The 22,677-nt window shown below is 36.1% G+C and overlaps 1 protein-coding gene across 1 annotated transcript in view; it reads left to right on the top strand.

The window, feature by feature from the left end:
- The window catches only part of LOC306848336 (protein crumbs homolog 2-like), a 36,732-nt gene extending 17,296 nt beyond the window's left edge, over positions 1–19,436 (top strand). Inside the window, exons 7-13 of the mRNA XM_079382818.1 lie at positions 8,539–9,468; positions 9,955–10,514; positions 12,838–13,003; positions 15,536–16,406; positions 18,150–18,266; positions 18,339–18,465; positions 18,907–19,436. Coding sequence (XP_079238944.1) covers positions 8,539–9,468; positions 9,955–10,514; positions 12,838–13,003; positions 15,536–16,406; positions 18,150–18,266; positions 18,339–18,465; positions 18,907–19,128 — 2,993 coding nt within the window. The 3' untranslated portion in view covers positions 19,129–19,436. The remainder of the gene's footprint in view (positions 1–8,538; positions 9,469–9,954; positions 10,515–12,837; positions 13,004–15,535; positions 16,407–18,149; positions 18,267–18,338; positions 18,466–18,906) is intronic.
- The last annotated feature ends 3,241 nt before the right edge of the window (positions 19,437–22,677 follow it).

The raw sequence follows: 22,677 nt of genomic DNA, 5'->3' as shown, positions 1-22,677 counted from the left end.
TTTCTAACACAAATGAATAAAGTAAAAAATATATTGTTAATATTTAATGTTATTTGTGAATTAACCAATGTTAAAAAACAACATTATTTAACTGTTGTTAATTTACATCATTAATAAATATATACCATTTAATGTTGAAATCAATGTTTTAATGTTTAAAATCAATTCCAAAATGTGTTAATATATTAAATTTTAAAGTTTTATCTTTTGAACATGACTATTTTTCTAATATTAAAAATATTTTGTTCATTGTTAGTTCATTGTAAGTTCATACTATCAATGAAGAATTAACATGCTTTAAAAAATATATTTTTCATTGTTAGTTCATGTTAATTAATGCATTCCCTACTGTTAACAAATGAGACTCAATTATAAAGTGTTATCAAAACCTTTAATGCTTTATAAGCATTTTTTAAGGATTTTATTGAGAAGTTTAAACAGACTCTCTCTCTCTCTCTCTCTCTCTCTCTCCCCCTCCACACTCACTGAACTCACACAGTCAGTCACTCACCCAGTCACCCACCGCACACATTAGAAGCACAGTGACAGGATATCTCTGATAAGTTTTAAAATTTTCTTCTCGCCATAGTGTACTGTAAATTCATGGAATTAATCACATATCCTCAGACTGTCTTGTTCTGTGTTTTGTGTGAATTTGTGGTTTCTGCTTGGAGGTGTATGAATTTGTTTACAGCCCGTTTTGAAAAAAAAAAACACATAAAAAAAAAAAGCCGGCTTCCTGTTGGTCGTAGCTAATGTCTGTAAATTAGAAAGTTGTCCGAAAGTTGTTGAACAATTTATGTACCAAGTTTGGTGTCTGTAGCTATCATTATATATATATAATCATTAATAATTATATTCCATTTAATGTTGATCAATATTAATTCCAAAATGTGTTAATATATTATTAAATTTTAAAGTTTCTCTTTTGAACATGACTATTTTTCTAACATTAAAAATATTTTGTTCATTGTTAGTTCATTGTAAGTTCATACTATCAATGAAGAATTAACATGCTGTAAAAAATTATATTTTTCATTGTTAGTTCATGTTAATTAATGCATTCCCTACTGTTAACAAATGAGACTTAATTATAAAGTGTTATGAAAACCTTTAATGCTTTATAAGCATTTTTTAAAGATTTAAAAAAAACAGACCCTCTCTCTCTTTCTCTCTCTCACCCAGCTCCTCAATCCACACAGTCACTCACACCCCACCCCACCCCACCCCCACCCCCTCACTCAGCTGCAGGCTGACAGTGAACTCTCACTCATAGAAGCATTGTAACAACTGCCTGATAGTTTTTAAATTTTCTCCTCTGCATAGTGTATTGTAAATTCATGAAATTAATCACATATCGTCAGACTGTATTGTTCTGTGTATGTAATTTTTTATGAAGTGTTTGGAAGCTGCTCTTAAAAGATAAAAAAAAAAAAAAAATCTATTTTTTACTGTAACTTTAATAAATTGCCATTAAATCATCGTTCAAGATATCCTAAATCCGTCCGCAATTTAGCATCTTCAGTATTTTGGCATCATGAGAAAAAATGTTTGGTGTGATTTACGTGTTTCTGCTTTGAGGAGTATGAATTTGTTTACAGCCCGTTTTAAAAAAAAACCCACATTAAAATAAATATAGCCGACGTCCTGTTGGTCGTAGCTAATGACTGTAAATTAGAAAGTTGTCCGGATTAATAAGAACAATTTATGTACCGAGTTTGGTGTCTGTAGCTAAAACTAACCCCCCCATTTTTGACAAAAGGTGGCGCTATAGAGTGCCTCTTCCACGCCCGTTTATGAGCTTTTTCCAGTGTCTAACTATCATTAAAATGGATATGTGTGTTGAGTTTCATGACATTCTAAACATGTTATCTGCCTCAAAATCACCAGAAACGAATTTTCAACTTTGACACGTTGCCATGGCAACATAATTTTAGATATCAATATTCCCTTCACAGTTTTACATCGGCCGTGTTTTGACATTATTCTGGTGAAGTTTGAAGCAAATCGAGTAAAAATAAGATGCTGAATTCAAATCATTTTGAAAACGACACACTTCCTGCAGCCAGTTGGTGGCGCTATAACTTTCAGTCATAATAGTCACATCTATCCGATCGGCATCATACAACGAACAAACCACTGGAGTTTGATCTACATCATACAATGTATGTGGACGTTATTAGGCATTTCCTGGGTCTCATTTTTCGCCATAACTTCATCGCCTCGCCACGGGCAAACCGTTCGACATATCAAAAATATCTTCGCAATTTAGCGTCCCCAATGTCTTGAGATCATGTTCACCGAGTTTGGTGGCAATCGTATGGAAATCCTCAGAGGAGTATATCAAATTCCAGAGCATGCGCTTTTTAAACAGCCCTGAATAGCCGACTTCCTGTTGGGCGGAGCCTATGACATGCTGCGCGGAAGTTGTTCAGCTCAATGAGTTCTATATGTGTACCAAGTTTCATATGAATACGTGCAAGTATGTGTGAGCTATACATCAAGCTTTCTGACAATTTTCCAGGGGGCGCCGTAGAGCCCCTGTGCCACGCCCGGGTCCCAGCCTCAGCGGCGTCCTAATGGCCGCAGGTTCCAATGTGCGTGCCAATTTTCGAGAGTTTTCGGGCACGTTAAGGCCCCCAAAAGTGCCCGGATGATTGAAATAAAAAATAAAAAAAAAAATAAAAAAAAAAAAAATAATAATCCTTAGAAGAACAATAGGGCCCTGCGCCTTACTGGCTTGGGCCCTAACTAAATGAAAATGAGATGTTGCCTTGGCATCTAGCTGAAAATGTTTTATTATTTTTATTTTAAGATTTTATTTATGTTTATTTCATTTCGAGCACTGAAAATGCTTTTTTTATGGTTTTAGTTAACTATACTTATACTAAAGTTTATCTTATTCAAATCAATGTGATGAACAAGTTGGGTCAAAAGTAATCAAAAAGTAGTCAGATCACATTACCTAAAATGTGTAATAGATTACATTGCTAGCTGCAATTTTCATCATGTAATCTACATTCAGTAAGCATGTAAATAATCTGTAAATACTCTGATGCCTAGTGCTTTAAATCAGTTCAGATTTGGAAAGTGGTGTAGTTTATTCTGAAAACTTCCCACACGGACAGGACTCAAATCACATCTCCAGTAATGAGTGGTCCTCTGGTGGCATGGAAAGCAGTCGCTCACGGCGGACAGACAGGCATTCCTGATGTCAGCTGGGACGGGACGGGAGGCTCGGAGGATTATTATCCCAGCGGAGGGGGAGTCATGCTGGGCGCGTCTGTCGTAATCACTCCTGGACGCTTGGTACCGAGAGGTGGATCGACTTGTGCAAGAGGGAAAAAACTAGGAAGCTAGAGAGAGAGAACTTAGACAGGGACTGAGAGGAAGAAATCGCTGGACGTCTGTCAGCTGTGTGTCAGCGTCTGGACGTTTGGCAGGATGAGAGGACTAATAGTGAGAGTGATTTGCAGCGGGCTGCTTCTCCTGACAGGTAAAGCGTCAGAGCTTTCCGGAGGATTCCTGCACTAATGTCGAATTAACCTGCGGAGAGCTCGCAATTCTGCTGTCTTAAGAACAACACTGGAAATGAGTGTGCGGCTCTGCTTATGTCGAATATCATGTAGAATGTGTGCTGGGTTTTCCTTCAGGTTTTGTTTAGCACATAGTTACAAAAGTAATGCAACAAGTCATTTCTGGCTTTTTTTTGTTTTGTTTTGATGTACAAATATGCAACATGACATGAGATATGAAGTGTTGCTTTCTAAAAAAAAGAATCAAAATATTTATGCATTAAACAAGAAAATATATCTGACACTGGGGTCAGAAAAAGAAACTTCTTTTTGCTATTTTTTATTTTTCTTGTTTTAAGCATAAAATACTGATTTATTGGAATTTATCAAAAAACAAGACTTCTTTGTCATTTTGCATCTCAAGTAAATGTATCTTGATTTAAGAATTTATTTGTACTGGTTAGTGATATTTTAGTGTAACTGAGATAATATTATACTTTTTAATATATATATATATATATATATATATTATATTATATTATATTTTGTGTTTTCCCTTTAACTTTAGTTTTAGTTTTAATTTTGTTGTGTTTTTGTCATTTTTATTAGTTTTTTTAAAAAATATGTCTTAGTTTTTAAATATGTTTTTAGTTTATTTAGTGTAAACTCGCTGAAATAAAATAAAGTTTTAGTTTTTTATATTTTGTTAATATTTATTTTATTTAAAATAAATATGAACTTTTATAAGTTTTAGTTAACAAATTTGTAATGTTACATTTTTGTGTCATTTTTAGTTATTTTAGTACATCGTTAAACTAAATGAAAATGAGATGTTGCAACAATTTTTTCAATATTTTATTTTATTTCAGTTAGTGTGCATTTTATTTTAAGTAACAAAAATGCTTTTTTAACTTTTAGTAATGAGGAAGAAAATCACTTTTTCACCTGTTTCTCTCTTTTCGGGACACACATGTCTGCTCTAGGTTTGTATCGCTCTGGTTTACTCTTGATATTCAGTATTGTTGCACTGCTAACATTGTTGGTTTCAGTATAAACTGTTGTGCATTATAAAAGCATCAGATAAATTATTAACATAATGTAACTGCCTTTTGCATTGTGCTGGAATTAAGTCAATTTATATTTGTATAGCACTTTTTGTTACATTCATCATTTCAAGGCAGCCTTTCAGTTAATTTAGTTTCATGTTTAACATCGCCAAGGAATGCTAAATATATTGCAAGCAACCACAAGCTTTAAAAAACTGATAACTTGCAGGAACGGTTGCACAATAGAGACTGTGTTTGACACCTGCTGTCATCCGCAGTGATGGACTGTCTTGCTCAGCTGCATACATTTCAGTTTTGTTTAGTTTGGGCATATTTACTGGTGCAGTGTTATTATATCAGCAGTAGTTAACAGTCGTCCCACAGACTAAACAAACAGCAGTTAAGTTGCAACCATATGCTGACATGTCAATCCCGTTAGCAGGATTAAATTACCGATTAAAGAGAAAGGATTAAAGTAAATGCAATTAAAAGTCAGTTAATTTCCTTTAGTTCACTGTTCTGTAAGTCATTGGCTCTGATGTATAAAGGTCGGCCTGTATGCTAATGTACATTCATAGCTTTATTTTCATCACTTTTTGCTTAAGATGTAGGCCTACATTACAAAAACTGTATTTTTTGTTTTGTGGGCCTTTTAAGCCGCGATACTGTATATGATTACATAGAAGCAGTGCACAACCAGTGGCGAGTTTTCCCAATTAATGCATGGATTTAACTAACATTATTTAAACTCCGTTACATATGTACACTTTATTAATAAACTGTGTATCGATTGTGGTCTTTTAATATTTCACTACCCTAATGCATTAAGCCATATTATGTATTAATGGTTTTCTTCGGGAAACAAGAGACTTTGCGCATTGCATTCATAATCTGCTCTTCCACGAGGCAAAGGATTTGCATTTTAAGCACCACAGCGACTTGTTGTGTCCATTGGCAACATGCAGGATTTGTGTAGATTGCAAGTGACATTGCAGGTCGCAGAACTGAGATTGCATGTGCAAGTCTGCAGCCAGACCCTTCTCGACAGGGCAGATGGTAATAGTGTCAAAAGGAAGCAACACACCACCTCTCCTTTTAGTCGGCATTTGTTTTTCCTCAAATCTTTAAGTTATTAGGCCTATTTTCTAATAACTAACTTCTGTGATCAGCCATTTGCTCAGATATCATTTAAATAATGGGTCTGCTGCTGTAAGATAAATCATACTTTCAGGTCTCACGATATAAAGCACAAACAGTAGTTTTAAGAACCAAAAGAAGATATAAAATAATAATTATTGTCTCTGATATTTGATAATAGAACGCTTGCTAAGAAATGGGACTAGCCAGATCTTTAACAGTCCAGATACAAGTCTGTGCATGTGGTTTAGTTAGAATGAGATCATCAGGAAGTGGGCAATTAATTTCCGTAAAGCATCCTGTCTCACTTTACAATCTTTCAATTTCGTTTGAGATCTACATTTGAAACTAAAGTATGCGTTCTGTGACATTATGTCAAGTAAACCAACAAACCTTAGGAAAATAAGTGTAAGTGCATTGATCTTGCTGGAGTTCTTTTCAAACCTTGAATCTTCATAATCTTGGCTACGAAGGGCCAGATTTACTGACGGCGTGAACACATTCAGCCTGTCCATGTTAGTATTTATTCAATACAGCTTCTGCTAATTAATTGATGAATTTGGAGCAAAATTCAGTTTTGTTTTAATGCTATATGTGATCAGCAGCAAATTATATGGGACTTTTTAAAACAACTTTTTCCTTACCTTTCACTTCCCCCAATGGCTGAAATAAAAAAATCAAAAATATAATAAAAAAAAATAAATAAAAAATATTCAAATTCTTAATGGGTTTTAGGAATAACAATAATTGATCTTTGCATCGTACCAGGTATTTACCCGCTAAACTAAGGTTTTATCATCTGGTTTTGTTCATTTTTTAAAATACATTTACAATGAAAATGAATTTTCAGTCATCTTGCCATACATTTTATTCATATTCCATTATATAAAAAACATATTAAAGAACATTTTGACTAACAATGTTAGTATATAACAACTAATTTAAAAATACAATACCAAAGTTGATAATACAGTTATTGAAATAATTTGATAACATTGTAATAACTTGCAAAAGAACAAGGACACATTTTTTTTCTTTTATTACAGGAGATCCTCATACTGTGCAGATGCACAATTTTTACCTGCATTATGTGGTTTATTATTTTGTTTGTTAAACTCAAAATGAACTGGGAGACATTTCTCTCTGAACTTGTCACAGCCCAGAATGATGTGTTGGCTCACATTGCTAACTTTAAAGACCTTGCACTCATTAATATTCACATGCACTACAAAGAAAATGAAAATTTTCTTGCTAATACACAGATTAGAGTCGGGTTTAAACACCTTGCCTCCGGCTGGAGTGCAGACTTCCTCCACCTTGCGCTTTTGCTTTGAATCCAAGAAGCTTTGTACAGATCTCTTTTTATCATTGCAGAGTTGATTCTTCTCCAAGAAACTGCTCCAAACGTCAAGGTCCATTGTTTCGGGGGTTTTCTTAAGTAGATGCTTTTTTTGGAAGTTGTCTTTTTGTTTCTGTGTACATTGATGTGTGCAGGGTTTTTCAGCTTGAGGTCTGATATCCCATTCTAGATGAGCCAGGCACAGATGAAAGCTGAGCATCAGGATGATTTTGACTGCCATCTTCAAGAGAACATTTAAGCACAAGTCGAGAACTACAATTAAAAGGCACAGGAACTACAAAGGATTTATTACAGCTCGGATTAAATATGTTTTATTATTCTGGATTTCTCATTAACAATCAGTGATTCTTTTAGTAGTTTCCATAGCATGAGAGCAAAGACGACAGTACATTACCTTCAGAGTGAAGCAGAGTCTCTGAAAATGTCCTTCACTGCATGGCCCTTATAGGTTTCTCAGATGTTTGTAGATGTACATGTGGTTGTAGACCACTGTTTCCTGATCCTGTCACAGCTAGAGACCACCCCAAACCACAATTGTCATACACATTTTCCACTGAGTAAGAATGTTTTTTATCACATGAAAACTACACTCAGAAAATAAATGTGCAAAAATTTTCCCTAACCCTATAGTGCAAAAATAGTATGCTTAAACACAATTTTTTCGTATGCACTTTAGTATAACTAAATGTATTTGTGGCACACTATAAATGGGTATACTTATAGTCTGCTAAATTGGATCAACTCATTTTGTACTAAATACATTTTATTTGTGCAAAAACAGTGCTGAAGTTTAATGAATGTTGTATTAAATATACGTGTTTGTACTATTTCAAGTACACTTTAAATATCCACTCTTACGTTTTGAATTTATTTTTCAATATTCATATTTTCAACTACACTGTAAAAAATTTGAAGCAGTTTCAACTAATTATTATTTAGTAACTAGTGAATTTCTGACTTCAAAGTGTTGCCTGAATTGCTATTTTTTAGTTGGTCATCCTTTACTGAAGTGTTATAGTGCACGTGCAGCTGTTTTTATTAGTTTAGTCAACATTAGCATCACTAATTGTTGACTGGATTTGAAAATAACCATTCATTCAATGTTTTTCAAATATATTTGTGTAGACTTAATATAATATGTTCTCTCAACTAAGACTAAGCAATAAAATTAGCTCAACTTAAATATTTTTGCCCTTCCAACATTTTGTTAATTAGATTTTTTACAGTGTATCAATGTTTTGAATTGATTTTTATACTTTATTTAAATTCATTTATTTTATTTTATTCCAAGTAATTACATTTTTATAGTTTTAATTTGAGTTAATAATTATTATGCATGATGCTACTATAAAATATAAAACTGGAGGTCTTTCCATGCATCACTCTGGCTTTTGCATGTAAGTTTGCATGCACTTTTATTGTGACTGAATGTCTGTGCCAAATGCATCCATGAGCTCAGTCTGTGTAATTCCCCCTGCAGGTGTGGTGTGTGAGATTAACCAGGACGAGTGCGAGAGCGAACCCTGTCAGAACGGCGGCCGCTGTGAAGATGCCATTAATGACTACACGTGTCACTGTCCGCCTCCTGCACCGGACCAGCTGCCCTGGGGCGGTCATGACTGCGACGTCCCGCTGACCGGCTGCGTGCCTGACCCCTGCCAAAACAACGCCACCTGTGTGCCTTCACTGCTCAGAGACCAGCATCAGCACACCTGCACATGCCCTTCAGGCTTCCACGGTGACACCTGCCAAACATCCACCACCTTCTCCATCACGGCGGGAGGTTATCTGGTCATCGAAGTCCCACATATCAACAGGACCCGCAGGCAGGTGGGAACACAAGGGCCCAGCGTCCAGCTGAGGTTCAGGACGACCTTGCCGGATCTAATTCTCTTCTTTCGGGGAAGCCAAGAGCACTTTTTCATACTGGAGCTAATTGGTGGAGACCTGCACTCCAGAGCCGAATCGGGAGACTTAAAGCTGGCTGTGCAGTTAAGCGGGGATTTCAGTGACGGACTCTGGCACGAAGTTTCGGTTAGTGTGGATGAGAGACTGATTCTGACCTCGCTATCAGACAGTGTGACCGGAGCTGAGGATGGAGGACACAACCAACTTCTGTCCTTCCAGCCGAACGGTTTGGAGAGAGTCTACCTCGGCGGGGTGCCGCAGGAATACCTCAACCGGACCGCATCCAGGACGGGATTCCTGGGCTGTTTTGAGGATCTGCTGGTGGATTCTCAGCCGGTTCTTCCCCAGAGCTTCGGTCTGCAGCCAGTTGTGCAGATAGGCTGTGAGAAGAGTGACTGGTGCGGGCAGGACCCCTGCGCTGAGCGCGGGCGCTGTGTGGATCTGTGGTCAGACTACAGGTGCGACTGCCGCAGGCCGTTTCACGGACACAACTGTTCAGAAGGTGAGGCTTCTTGTTAATAACAGCTTGCTGGAATAAATTGTGTTGTTCATTTGTGAATTGTTTTTGTGATGCTTATGTAATTGATGTCTCAGTACTTTGAAAAGTAACAAATTAATTTTATATATTTAATTATTAATCATACAATTTATTTTTATACATTTACTTGTTATTTTTTTGAAGAGAAAAAATGATGTGTGTTTATTCAAATAATAATAATAATTATTATTATTATTTGAATTATAGTAATTATAGCTAATAATGAATTAAATCATATATGTAAAATTTAAATAAGTTACAAATATATATATATATATATGAGCTGAAAAAAAAACTAATAATTAATTAAATCATTAAATATTTAAATTAAAATAATTTTGTCACAAGTTCAAAACAAATGATACATTCTTATTTTCTCTTATTATTGGGTTGAAATTTGACCTGTATATATATTTATATCTACTATAACCTTCAAATTTTTCTCACCAGAGTTCACTTCATGGACGTTCAGTCCCGAGCGCAACAGGAGCTTCGCTGCGTTTCCCATCATGCAGCAGCACGCCGGTGACGTGAGCGTGTCGCTGTGGCTGAAATCACGTCAGTTGAACGGCCTGGTCCTTCAGCTCCAGCGTGAGAATCAAGCTTACCTCACCGTTTTCCTAAACAACGGCTCATTGTACATTGCGATATACAACTCCATCAGAAGAGCCTCCAGCTTCCTGACCGATGGGGAGAAGGTCTTTGTGTCCATCAAAAAAGAACGAGGCTTTATATTATTTAACCAAACGCAGCAGGTTTTTACTCCCAGAGAGCTGATTGAGCTTAAGGTGGAGGCTGGAGACGTAGCGTATCTCGGTGGGCTTCCTGAAGGAGAAAGCGGTGGACAGTGGGGCGGATATTTTAAGGGCTGCCTGCAGGATGTGCGTATAGACGACACACAGCTGTACATGTACTCCGGCAGCATCAGCCACAAACCACAGCATCCCAGCTACTTACCCAGAAACTCCTCTAATGTGCTGGAGGGCTGCGCCGGAGACCAGACGTGCAAGGTGAGATGCTGTGCTGAATTATAAGAAGAATAATTCTTGTTATGCTTTTATTCAGCAAGGATGCATTAAATTGTTCAAAAGCATCAGTAAAGACATTTATAACGTTACAAAAGGTTTCTATATCAAATAAATGCTGTTCTTTTGAACTCTCTATTCATCAGAGAATCCTGAAAAATAAAATGTATCACTGTTTCCACAGAAATATGAAGCAGCACAACTGTTTTCAACATTGATACAGGGGTGTGAAAAAGTGTTGGCCCCCTTCCTGACTTTTTTTTTGCATGTTTGTCACATATCAATGTAGCAGATCATCAAACAAATTTAAATATTAATCAAAGATAACACAAGTAAACACAACATGCAGTTTTTAAATGTAGGTGTTTTTTTTTTATGAAGGGAAAACAAAATCCAAACCCATATGGCCCTGTGTGAAAAAGTGTTTGCCCTCTCCCCCCCTGTTAAAACATAACTGTGGTTTATCACACCTGAGTTTAGTTTCTGTAGCCACATCCAGGCCTGATTACTGCCACACCTGTTCACAATCAAGAAATCACTTAAATAGGACCTGCCTGACAAAGTGAAGTAGACCAAAAGATCCTCAAAAGCTACACAGCATATTGAGATCCAAAGAAATTCAGGAACAAATGAGAAAGAAAGTAATTGAGATCTATCAGTCTGGAAAAGGTTATAAAGCCATTTCTAAAGCTTTGGGACTCCAGCGAACTACAGTGAGGGCCATTATCCACAAATGAAGAAAACATGGAACAGTGGTGAACCTTCCCAGGAGTGACCGGCCGACCAAAATTACCCCAAGAGCGCAGCGACGACTCATCCAAGAGGTCACAAAAGACCCCACAACAACATCTAAAGAACTGCAGTCCTCACTTGCCTCAGTTAAGGTCAGTGTTCATGACTCCACCATAAGAAAGAGACTGGGCAAAAATGGCCTGCATGGCAGAGTTCCAAGACGAAAACCGCTGCTGAGCAAAAAGAACATAAAGACTCGTCTCAGTTTTGCCAGAAAACATCTTGATGATCCCCAAGACTTTTGGGAAAATACTCTGTGGACTGACGAGACAAAAGTTTAACTTTTTGGAAGGTGTGTCAATTACATTACATTACATCTGGCGTCAAAGTAACACAGCATTTCAGAAAAAGAACATCATACCAACAGTAAAATATGGTGGTGGTAGTGTGATGGTCTGGGGCTGTTTTGCTGCTTCAGGACCTGGAAGACTTGCTGTGATAAATGGAACCATGAATTCAGCTGTCTACCAAAAAATCCTGAAGGACAATGTCCGGCCATTTGTTCGTGACCTCAAGCTGAAGCGAACTTGGGTTCTGCAGCAGGACAATGATCTAAAACACACCAGCAAATCCACCTCTGAATGGCTGAAGAAAAACAAAATGAAGACTTTGGAGTGGCCTAGTCAAAGTCCTGACCTGAATCCTATTGAGATGCTGTGGCATGACCTTAAAAAGGCGGTTTATGCTCGAAAATCCTCCAATGTGGCTGAATTACAACAATTCTGCCAAGATGAGTGGGCCATAATTCCTCCACAGCGCTGTAACAGACTCATTGCAAGTTATCGCAAACGCTTGATTGCAGTTGTTGCTGCTAAGGGTGGCCCAACCAGTTATTAGGTTTAGGGAGCAAGCACTTTTTCACACAGGGCCATGTGGGTTTGGATTTTGTTTTCCCTTCATAATAAAAAACTTCATTCAAAAACTGCATGTTGTGTTTACTTGTGTTATCTTTGATTAATATTTAAATTTGTTTGATCTGAAACATTAAAGTGTGACAAACATGCAAAAAAATACAAAATCAGGAAGAGGGCCAACACTTTTTCACACCACTGTGTGTGTGTGTGTGTGTATATATATATAAACTAACTTACTAAATGTACTAAAACTTTACTTAAAATTAAAATGAAAATAACAAATATAAAATACAAATATATATAAAATATAATTCAAAATATTACCAAAACTATAATAATATCTCAATGATACTAAAATAATACTGCTGAAAAATCACTGAAGCTGGAGTAATGATGCTGAAACTTCAGCTTTGCATCACAGGAATAAATAACATTTTACAATATATTCACATAGAAAACAGCTATTTTAAATTGTAATAATATTTCACAATTTTACTGGTTTTACTGTTTCAAAAAGATGAAAAAATCTCACCATCTGTTGAATGACAGTGTGTATCTTCTGCTGAATGTTTCTCTATCCTTACTTTCCCAAGCTTGGTTTTATTCACTTCTCTGGCTTGTCTGGTCCTCTCAGTTTTTGCTCTTTGACTCTGTCTTTGCAGATGAAGCCGTGTCAGAATGGAGGGAAATGTCGGGTGATCTGGAATGACTTTGTGTGCTCGTGTCCGCTGAACTTCTCCGGGAAATCATGCGACACTCGCGTGTGGTGCGTCAGTGATCCGTGTGATTCTGGGACTCGATGTGTCGACTTACCTGACGGCTATGAGTGTGAGTATCTGCTCTGTTGAGGATTCATTCAAGTTCAAGTTTATTTGTATATTTGTATTTTTATGATACAAATCGTTGCAAAGCAGCTCCTTAAGAAACTAAGTTTCCACAATATATTTATATATTGCAGAACCTTAATATATTTAACTTATGGCAAAATTTGGTAATTCTGTATGTTGTCTGAGCTTTGGCATCCTCTGAGGTCCTCTGAGGGGTTGGCATTATCTTTCTTCAGGTGTTTGGTCATCTCAGATCATTTAAGGGTTGGATCCAGACTGAAGCTTCTGTAATTCCTAGTTACCACGGGATGTTAATCAACAGAGAAACAAATAGAGACATAATTAGCGTAGCTGCTGTTCCATCTGAGCAAAAATGATTTGTTCAACCCAAGCTAAAGAATAATAATAATGTACATTTGATCAGATATAACTGCAGTACAAGATTATAAGATGCATTATGTGAATGCTTGGCTAAAGAGATGTGTCTTTAATCTAGATTTAAACAGAGAGAGTGTGCCTGAACCCCGAACGTTATCAGGAAGGCTATTCCAGAGTTTGGGAGCCAAATGTGAAAAAGCTCTACCTCCTTTAGTGGACTTTGCTATCCTAGGTACTACCAAAAGTCCAGAGTTTTGCGACCTTAGGGAGCGGGTTGGATTGTAGCGTGGTAGAAGACAAGTTAGGTACGCAGGAGCTAAACCATTTAGGGCCTTATAGGCAAGTAATAATATTTTGTAAATGATACAGAACTGAATAGGTAGCCAGTGCAGAGACTGTAAAATTGGGGTAATATGATCATATTTTCTGACCTGGTAAGAACTCTAGCCGCTGCATTTTGGACTATCTGTAGCTTGTTTATTGAAGATGCAGGACAACCAGCTAGCAGTGCATTACAATAGTCCAGTCTAGAGGTCATGAATGCATGAACTAGCTTTTCTGCATCAGAAACAGGTAGCATGTTTCGAAGCTTGGCAATGTTTCTAAGGTGGAAGAATGCTGTTTTTGTAACATGGGAAATATGATTTTCAAAGGACAAGTTGCTGTCGAACACAGCACTAAGATCAAGTAATAATAGCAATGAGGTGCAGCCTTGGTCTGAAGCAAGAAGCAAGTCATTTGTAATTTTAACAAGTGCAGTTTCTGTACTATGGTGAGGCCTGAAACATGACTGAAATTCTTCATAGAGATCATTTTTTTTGCAAGAAGGAGTACAATTGAGCAGACACAACTTTTTCTAAAATTTTAGACATAAACGGAAGATTTGAAATGGGTCTGTAATTTGCCAGTTCATTAGAATCTAGTTGTGGTTTCTTAATAAGAGGCTTAATAACCGTCAGCTTGAATGGTTTTGGGACGTGATCTAAAGATAACGATGAGTTAATAATATTGAGAAGCAGTTCTTCTGCTACAGGTAACAACTTTTTCAGTAGTTTAGTGGGTACAGGATCTAATACACACGTTGTTGGTTTAGATGCACTGATAAGTTTAATTAGCTCTTCCTGTCTTATAGTTGTAAAGCTCTGCAGTTTTTCTTTGGGTGCGATGAATGAAGCTGAAATACTAGACGCAGTAACATACATTTGTTATTGTATTTCTGATGTTATCTATTTTATCAGTAAAGAAATTCATAAAGTCATTACTATTAAACTGTGAGGGAATATTTAGATCGGGTGGAGTGTGTTTATGTGTTAATCTAGCCACTGTGCTAAATAAAAACCTTGGATTGTTTTGGTTGGCAGCTGAATTTTGCCTTGACTTTTGTTACCCCAGTTACCATCTTGCTCCATTTTGGAGAGGATCCACTGAACGTAATCAACGTAATCAGCATCGTTTACATTCAATAGAAATCAACGCTGATTACTTTATGTTCAGTGGATACTCTCCAAAATGGAGCAAGATGGTTACCACGGGTAGAAGAACTGTTGAATGAATTATGTTATTATTGTTTTCTTTGCACACAAAGTGTTCTCGTAGCTTCGAAAATTACGGTTGAACCCCTGATGTCACATGGACTATTTTACTGATGTCCTTACTATGTTTCTGTGCGTTGATCGTGGTAATATCCTTGCTGTCTATGAAGGGTCAGAGAGCTCTCAGATTTCATCAAAAATATCTTAAAGTTCTTATGGGTTTGAAATGACATGAGGGTGAGTAATTAATTACAGAGTTTTCATTTGTGGGTGAACTAACCCTTTAATGTAACAACTAAAACTAAAATATATATTGATAACAACTGGATAAACATATTTTAAAAAATTAATAAAAATGCCAAAATTACTCAATTTCAAATTCAAAATCACTAAAACCTTAAAATGAAATGAAATCGAAAAATGCAAAAATAAAAACTAATTCAAAATATTAAAAAATAACTATAATAATATCTCAATTATACTAAAATAGCACTATCCATAACATGAAAATCAAATACGAAACGTCTCAAGCAAAAGATGTTAGTGTTTATGTGAAGAAAGTGTGCTTCATATCAGTGTTTCAACCATATCTCATTCCTTTAACAAGCTCCTCCTCTCTGCAGGTTTAGCCAATGCCACGTTTGAGAGCAATGCTTTGAAGTTCAGCGCGGACGGCTCCTTGTTCCTCCCCGTGACGAGGATCTCGATGCAGCTCCGGACGCGCGAGGAGAACGCGACGCTGTTACGTGCCTCCAGCCGCCTGGAGTTCTTCTGCATGGGGCTCCTCAACTCCTCCCTCATTGTCAAGTTTCGCGACGGGAACAGTCTGGAGGTGCACGCCTTCACCAGCGACGTCCCTGTTTCGGACGGAGACTGGCACCAGGTGGAGCTCTACCTGTCCAGCTCAAGGACAGCGGCATCTCGGTGGCACCTCTCCATCGACGGACAAGTGGCTGGATTTAGTTCGGATCCCGCCGGAAACATGGACTTCTTCAACTCTTCCAGCATTTGGCTGGCAGAGAACTACACCGGCTGTTTGGGCGAGGTGCGGATCGGTGGCGTTTATTTACCGTTTACAGGACTCCTAGAGGAAGAAGCGCCACAAACGTCCCGGTTCATGCGAGTCGGTGGGATTTCGGAGCCCCGTCTGGGATGCACCAGCTCCTCCTCCTGTCTTTCAGATCCGTGCCAGAACAACGGTACCTGCACGGATCTCTTCAATCTCCTCTCCTGTGAATGCGGCCCGGGATGGACTGGTGAGCGCTGTCAGGAGAACGTGGATGAGTGCGGCCGGCGGCCCTGCATCCGTGGGATGTGCCGGGATCTGCCAGGGGACTACGAGTGCCAGTGTGCTCCTGGATACGCTGGGAAGAACTGCCAGCTGGAGGCGGATGTGTGCCAGGAGCATCGCTGTGAGAACGGAGGCTCGTGTGCGGCTGCGGTTACGGGATACACCTGCGTCTGTCCACCTGATCACACCGGACCGCTCTGCCAGTGAGTCTGACCACTTAGTTGCTTAATATAGATTTTTTTTTTACAGATTTTTGAAAGAAGTCTTTTCTGCTCAGCAAGGCTGCATTTATTTGATCAAAAATACAGTAAAACAGTAAAATTGTGAAATATTATTAGTATTTAAAATAGCTGTTTTCTATGTGAATATATTGTAAAATATAATTTATTCCTGTGATGTGAAGCTGAATTTTGAGCGTCATTGCTCCAGTCTTCAGTGTCACATGATCCAACTATTTTACACACAAACACACAAACACACACACACACACACACACGTTTGTTTCTGTGAATTGTGGGGACTTTCCATAAACTTCTATTACTAGCAATATTTTTCATCCCTTAACCCTAACCCTTGTTACACTTATCCTTTACTATTTCTAAGGAATTTTTCCCTTCTGGGGGCCACAGGCCAGTCCCCACAATGTCAAAAATGTCAAGTTTTACTGTCCTTGTGGGGACATTTGGTCCCCATAAACAAGTAGACACACACAGTATACTCTGCTGTTCAAAAGTGAGGGATCAGTCAGATTTTTATTGTTTTCAAAGAAGTCTCTTTTGCATTTATTTGGTCAAAAATACAGTAAAAACAGTATTACAATTACTGTAATAATATTACGCTACTATTATTATATTACTACTACTTTGTGAATATAAGCCTATTATAAAATGTAATTTATTTCTGATGCAAAGCTGAATTTTCAGCATCATTACTCATCATCACATATTTATTTTAAATAAGCTGGGATATGCTGTTATTTTAGTATCATTGAGATACCATTAAAGTTTTATTAATATTTAATATAATTACTTTTCATTTTTATATATTATTTTTATACAGTTAAAGTTTTAGTCTTTAGTTTTTTATTTTATTATTTTTTTTAATAGCCATTTTTGTATTACTGAGAAATGTTGTTAATTAATTTTTAATATGGCTATAAAGTTTTTTCTAGTTTTTATTTCATTTTTAATACCAATGTAAACTTAATGAAAATGAGAAATGTTTTTTAGTTAACAATTTTAATTTGTTTTAGTTTTAGTTACCTCTAATAACCAATTTATACCATACTTATCTACTAAAAATATGAAAATAAAATACAAATTACTTAATTGAAAGAAAATAAAAAATAAATATTACATGAAAATATTAAACTTAAAAAACATAAACTTATATATATTTAAATTACCAAGTTTTTAAAGTTTAAAAAAAAAAAAAAAAAAAAATTCAGCCTTATTTAAATGAACATTAATGATTTTTAATAGTTTTCTAAATCAGATTAAATGTACAATGTATATGCTAAACTTATCTGTCATATTGATTGTCTTCTTTTCCCCCCGATGCATTCATAATCATTACTTTTGCTGTGTTTTGCGGCAAGCTTTATGCTCACGCTTGAGCGCAGAATATAGGCTATAATATGCCTAAATGCTTATTAAAAGATTGTTTAGTTGGTTATTATATTACTCAAGGTAATATATACGTGTGACTAGTTGACTAGAAAAATCCCTAGTTGGGGACAGGCCTGCTTGGCACAAGGAACCGATCCATTTTTAAAATAAAACGCTATGACATTATGAAATCATGTCAGGTTGTATTGCATTGCACGAGTTATGCATGTGTAACAAGTCAAATGTTTTTATTTTAAATCTTTTTAAATGTATGGGGGTGCTTTGGTCTTTTTAAGGGGTGCTGGAGCACCATGTTTATCAATGTGTCTCATCCGTCAGGTGGCGTTTTCCTCCTCGGCAGTGTGATGTGGATTTACAGTGTGAACACGGAGGTGTTTGCAGTGAAGGATCGTGGGGAGCGAACTGTACCTGCAGACCGGGCTTCACTGGAGACAGGTGAGAGCAGAGCAGCAGTCTTCTGCAGATATGATCTCATGATTAAATGACTGATGACTTTCTCTGCTCCAGATGTGAAGTGGACATAGACGAGTGTGAGTCGGACCCGTGTCGTAACGGAGGCACGTGTGTGAACAGACACAATCACTACCTCTGTGAGTGTGTGTCCGACTTCAGCGGAGAAAACTGTGAGCATACGGTCAGTTCTTGGCTCTTGTTCATTCAGTTAATTTCATCTTTGTCCTTTTGTTTCATAGATGTTCTAAAACCGTACAATTCTGAATTCCGTTTTGGTTTTTCTGTATTCTGTTTTAATAGCTCAGTTAAATTATAATAATCAAACAGTATGTCTAATTTATCGAAATCATAAAACAAATATAATTTAACATTTAAATTGAACTTATTAAAAGTTTTAAAAACATCAATTTATTAAAAGTTAAACAAAAATGACATTATTTTGGGCTATATGTTTTTTTTTCACCCCCCCCAAAATTCTATGTTTTACGCTTTAATTTTTATGGGTTCCATTTTTTACTTATAATCAAAATACAATAATTCTTAGAAAAATTTTCCATACTTTTTTAATTGCGTTCATTTTTATGACTGTATTCCTTGTTTTTCTCCTCGGTGTGGTCCTCAGAAGCAGCAGCAGCAGGAGCGTGTGCCGTGGCTGATGGTGGCTGTCCCGCTGGCGTGTCTCGCTGTCCTGCTGGCCGCGGTCGGGATGGTTTGTCTGGCTCTCACGGCCCGGAAGAAGCGCCAATCTGAGGGAACCTACAGCCCCAGTCAACAGGAAGTAGCTGGAGCCCGGCTAGAGATGGGCAGCGTGCTGAAGGTGCCTCCAGAGGAGAGACTGATCTGACATTGGTCATCCTGTGGATGGTCTGGGCCAAACACACATGGAACCGTGACGCTTCAAAGCAGCAGAGCCAACAGATGTGGCTTTTATGTGTCGAGACATGTTGAGCAAAGCTGCGTATGCCTACCGTGGAAGGATAATGGGGAAAAACACTGCTGATTCTTCATCATGAACACTCACTTTCACCACTGTGAGTAAGAGAGCAGTGGACACCTTCAGCTTGGGAAGCTTAGATGAAGCCGATGTGAGAAATATAAACTGCGACCACTTTCCATCCCATATGGCAAAAAATATATTTCAAAATATATTTCAAAATATAAAAAAAAAAAGGCCCAAAAAAAATCTATTCACTAAGAAATGCTTTAAAATATATTTGCTTGAATATATTTGCTACCAATATATATTTGCAAATTTTTGAAAATATATTATTAAATGATTTTATCATCATTTAGGGATATATGTTGCCCTTCATATAGTTCAATCTATGAAAATGTTCATAATATACATTGTACTTTTTTGGATGTTCCATTTTTTTATTGGTCAAATAAAAAGAATAAAAAAACAGAACGTTCCAAAAAATTATATGTATATATGAAATATTGTACTTTTTCTTGTAACAATAAAAAAGGAACATCCAAAAATATATTTATATTTTTAAAATATATGTTGCCCTTCATATAGTTCAAAATGTTTATAATATGTGACCCTGGAGCACAAAAGCAGTCTTAAGTCGCTGGGGTATATTTATAGCAATAGCCAACAATACATTGTATGGCTCAAAATGATCAATTTTAAATTTTTTGCCAAAAATCATTAGGATATTAAGTAAAGATCATGTTCCATGAAGATATTTGGAAAATGTCCTACCATAAATATATTAAAACATAATTTTTGATTAGTAATATGCATTGCTAAGAACTTCATTTGAACAACTTTAAAGGAGATTTTCTCAATATTTGGATTTTTTTGCACCCTCAGATTCCAGATTTTCAAATAGTTGTATCTCAGACAAATATTGTCCGATTCTAACAAACCATACATCAATGGAAAGATTATTTATTCAGCTTTAAACAAAAAAAACAATGGACCCCTATCTATATTGTGATCACATATAAATCTATAATACCTTTATTGATGTTCCAATTTTTTTATGTCACCAGAAATAAATAAATTAAATAATAAAAAAATCTGAATACCCCCCACCCCAAAAAAAAAAAAAAAAAAAAATTTTGTATTAGAATATACAATGCTATTCAAAAGTTTGAGGTCGGTACATTTTTTTCTTTCTTTTTTTTAAAGAAATTAATACTTTTATTCAGGAGGGATGTGTTAAATGAATAAAAAGTCATAGAAAAGATTTCTATTTTGAACAAATTCTGCTCTTTTTAACTTCGTATTCATCAAAGAATCAAAGAAAGAAGTATCACAGTATATTAGAATGATTTCTGAGGGATCATGTGACACTGAAGACTGGTGTAATGATGCTAAAAATTCAGCTTTGATCGCTGAAATAAATTCTGTTTTAAAGTATATTAAAATAGGAAACCAATATTAGAAATTGCAATTAGAGTTCACAATATAACAGTTTTGAAACATTTAAAAACCTTACTGATCCCAAACTTTTGAGTGTCTGCGTGTGTTTGTGTGTGTTTATATATATATATATAGTCATAATATTTTTTGCATATATGATGGTTGAAACTCAATGTCTCAAAAATACACTTAATTGCACTTCATTGTTTACAACATATATTTACAATATATTTTGGGCAGAAATGTTTATTATTTTGATATATTTTCAGCTATATGGGGTCTAATTATTGTGTTTTATACAACTGTGACAGTAATTCCAGTGGCAGGAAAGCGCAAAATTTTGGGGTTTTGAACAACAACAAAGTTTTTTTTTGTTTTGTTCAAATAGACGATATAAGTGTTCAGTTTGTGACGTGTTTTGACTTAATGTCGAACGTTTTTGTTTTGCTCTGTTCCATCGAGAAGGATGGATTATTAAATCATTAACCAGAGCTCTCATGATTCACAGCATCAGGCTTTAATTAATGGACTTTAGCATGTAGATATAAGTGTAAATGCACTGTTACCGTACATTAATGTGACCATCATTTAACATTTTCCCCTTAATATATAATGAAAAGCATCTATTTTTGCCAACATGTAGAAGAGATGTTATATCCTGGAAAATGACACACAAATGAGATATTTTCTTAAGTCGGTAGTGTTTTGTATGTAAGAAAGGTCTTTTGAATAGAGGCTATAATATAAAAATTGGTTGAAGCATTTACTGTGTGCCTCGCTAATGTACCCAAAAAGTCAAGACTTTTATGTTTTCAGAATTTCGAGTTTTTATTTAGCAAGGTTTTTATAAAATGTGTTTTGTGACTTATTCTGTGCTGCACTGGATTGATTTCACAGATGAGGTCCGCTCAAGTTGATCAAATGATGTAACGGATATATAATGAACATCACTGAAAAAGTGCAAAGAGTTTTTCTACATATAAATGTTTTTCTGTATAGACACGGTCAGTATATTGGACTCTGGTTAACTCCACTGTGTTGTTTTTCCACTGGACTGATTCTGTGTTTCTCTGCTGTTACAGTAATACTGTGAGATGTGATGACTCTATTTGTATATTTGTATATAATGTTGTGTCATTTATACCGTTTCTTTCTATTTATGTACATTTTTAAATCTTATTACGAGACAAATGCATCATTTTATATTGCTGTATGTGACATTACTGAATGTGGCGTTTGAGTGGACGAATGGTACAACATCAAATTAAAACAGCTTTCATTTTATTAAATGAACCCAATCTGCAAATGCAGCTGAGCTCTTTTTTTTCCTATATTTAATTTTTCAGTCAAACTGTGATTTTAATACATGAAGGGAATGTATGACTGATAAAATGTAAGTCATAAAAGTGTATGTCAAATGCATAAATGTAAACGTGTGGAAAGCCTGCATCATTTTAGGCTTTTTCATAAAGTAGTCATTTCATTCCTGCTTCACTAGTGTTACAGTACATTACAGAACACAACAGTTTCTGGTACCCATCGACTTCCATAATATTTTTTCCCATACTAGGGAAGTCAGCAGTTTAGTTACCAACCTTCTTCAAAATATCATTTTTGTTCAACTGAACAAAAACAAAACAAAAATCACAAGAACTGGAACAACTTGAGGGTGAGCAAACGATGACAGAGTTTTCAGTTTTGGGTGAGCTATCCCTTTAAGTAACAAAAAAACTCTTGAGAAAATCATTTTAACCTTGTTTGCCATAATTCAGGCAAAAGTATCTGTTTACGCCAGCTAATTAGATTGAGGTATACCCAGTACAGCTTTATGTTTATATGCTATGATCTGCACACATCGCTCTTCAGATACTGAAGATCATCTGAAGGGAGTCACAGAACATTTCAGAGACAAAGAAAACACTCACAACACACTTCCTCAACTGACTTCATTTCACAAAAGAGCATAAAATCACAAAGTCATTTAAGGAAAGAGATGTTTAAAACTCTCTCAACATTACA

This window comes from Barbus barbus (assembly GCF_936440315.1).
Source record: "Barbus barbus genome assembly, chromosome: 28".
Lineage (NCBI taxonomy): Eukaryota > Metazoa > Chordata > Actinopteri > Cypriniformes > Cyprinidae > Barbus > Barbus barbus.
The sequence above is the reverse complement of the archived record's forward strand: the minus strand, read 5'-3'. Positions and strand labels throughout refer to the sequence as shown.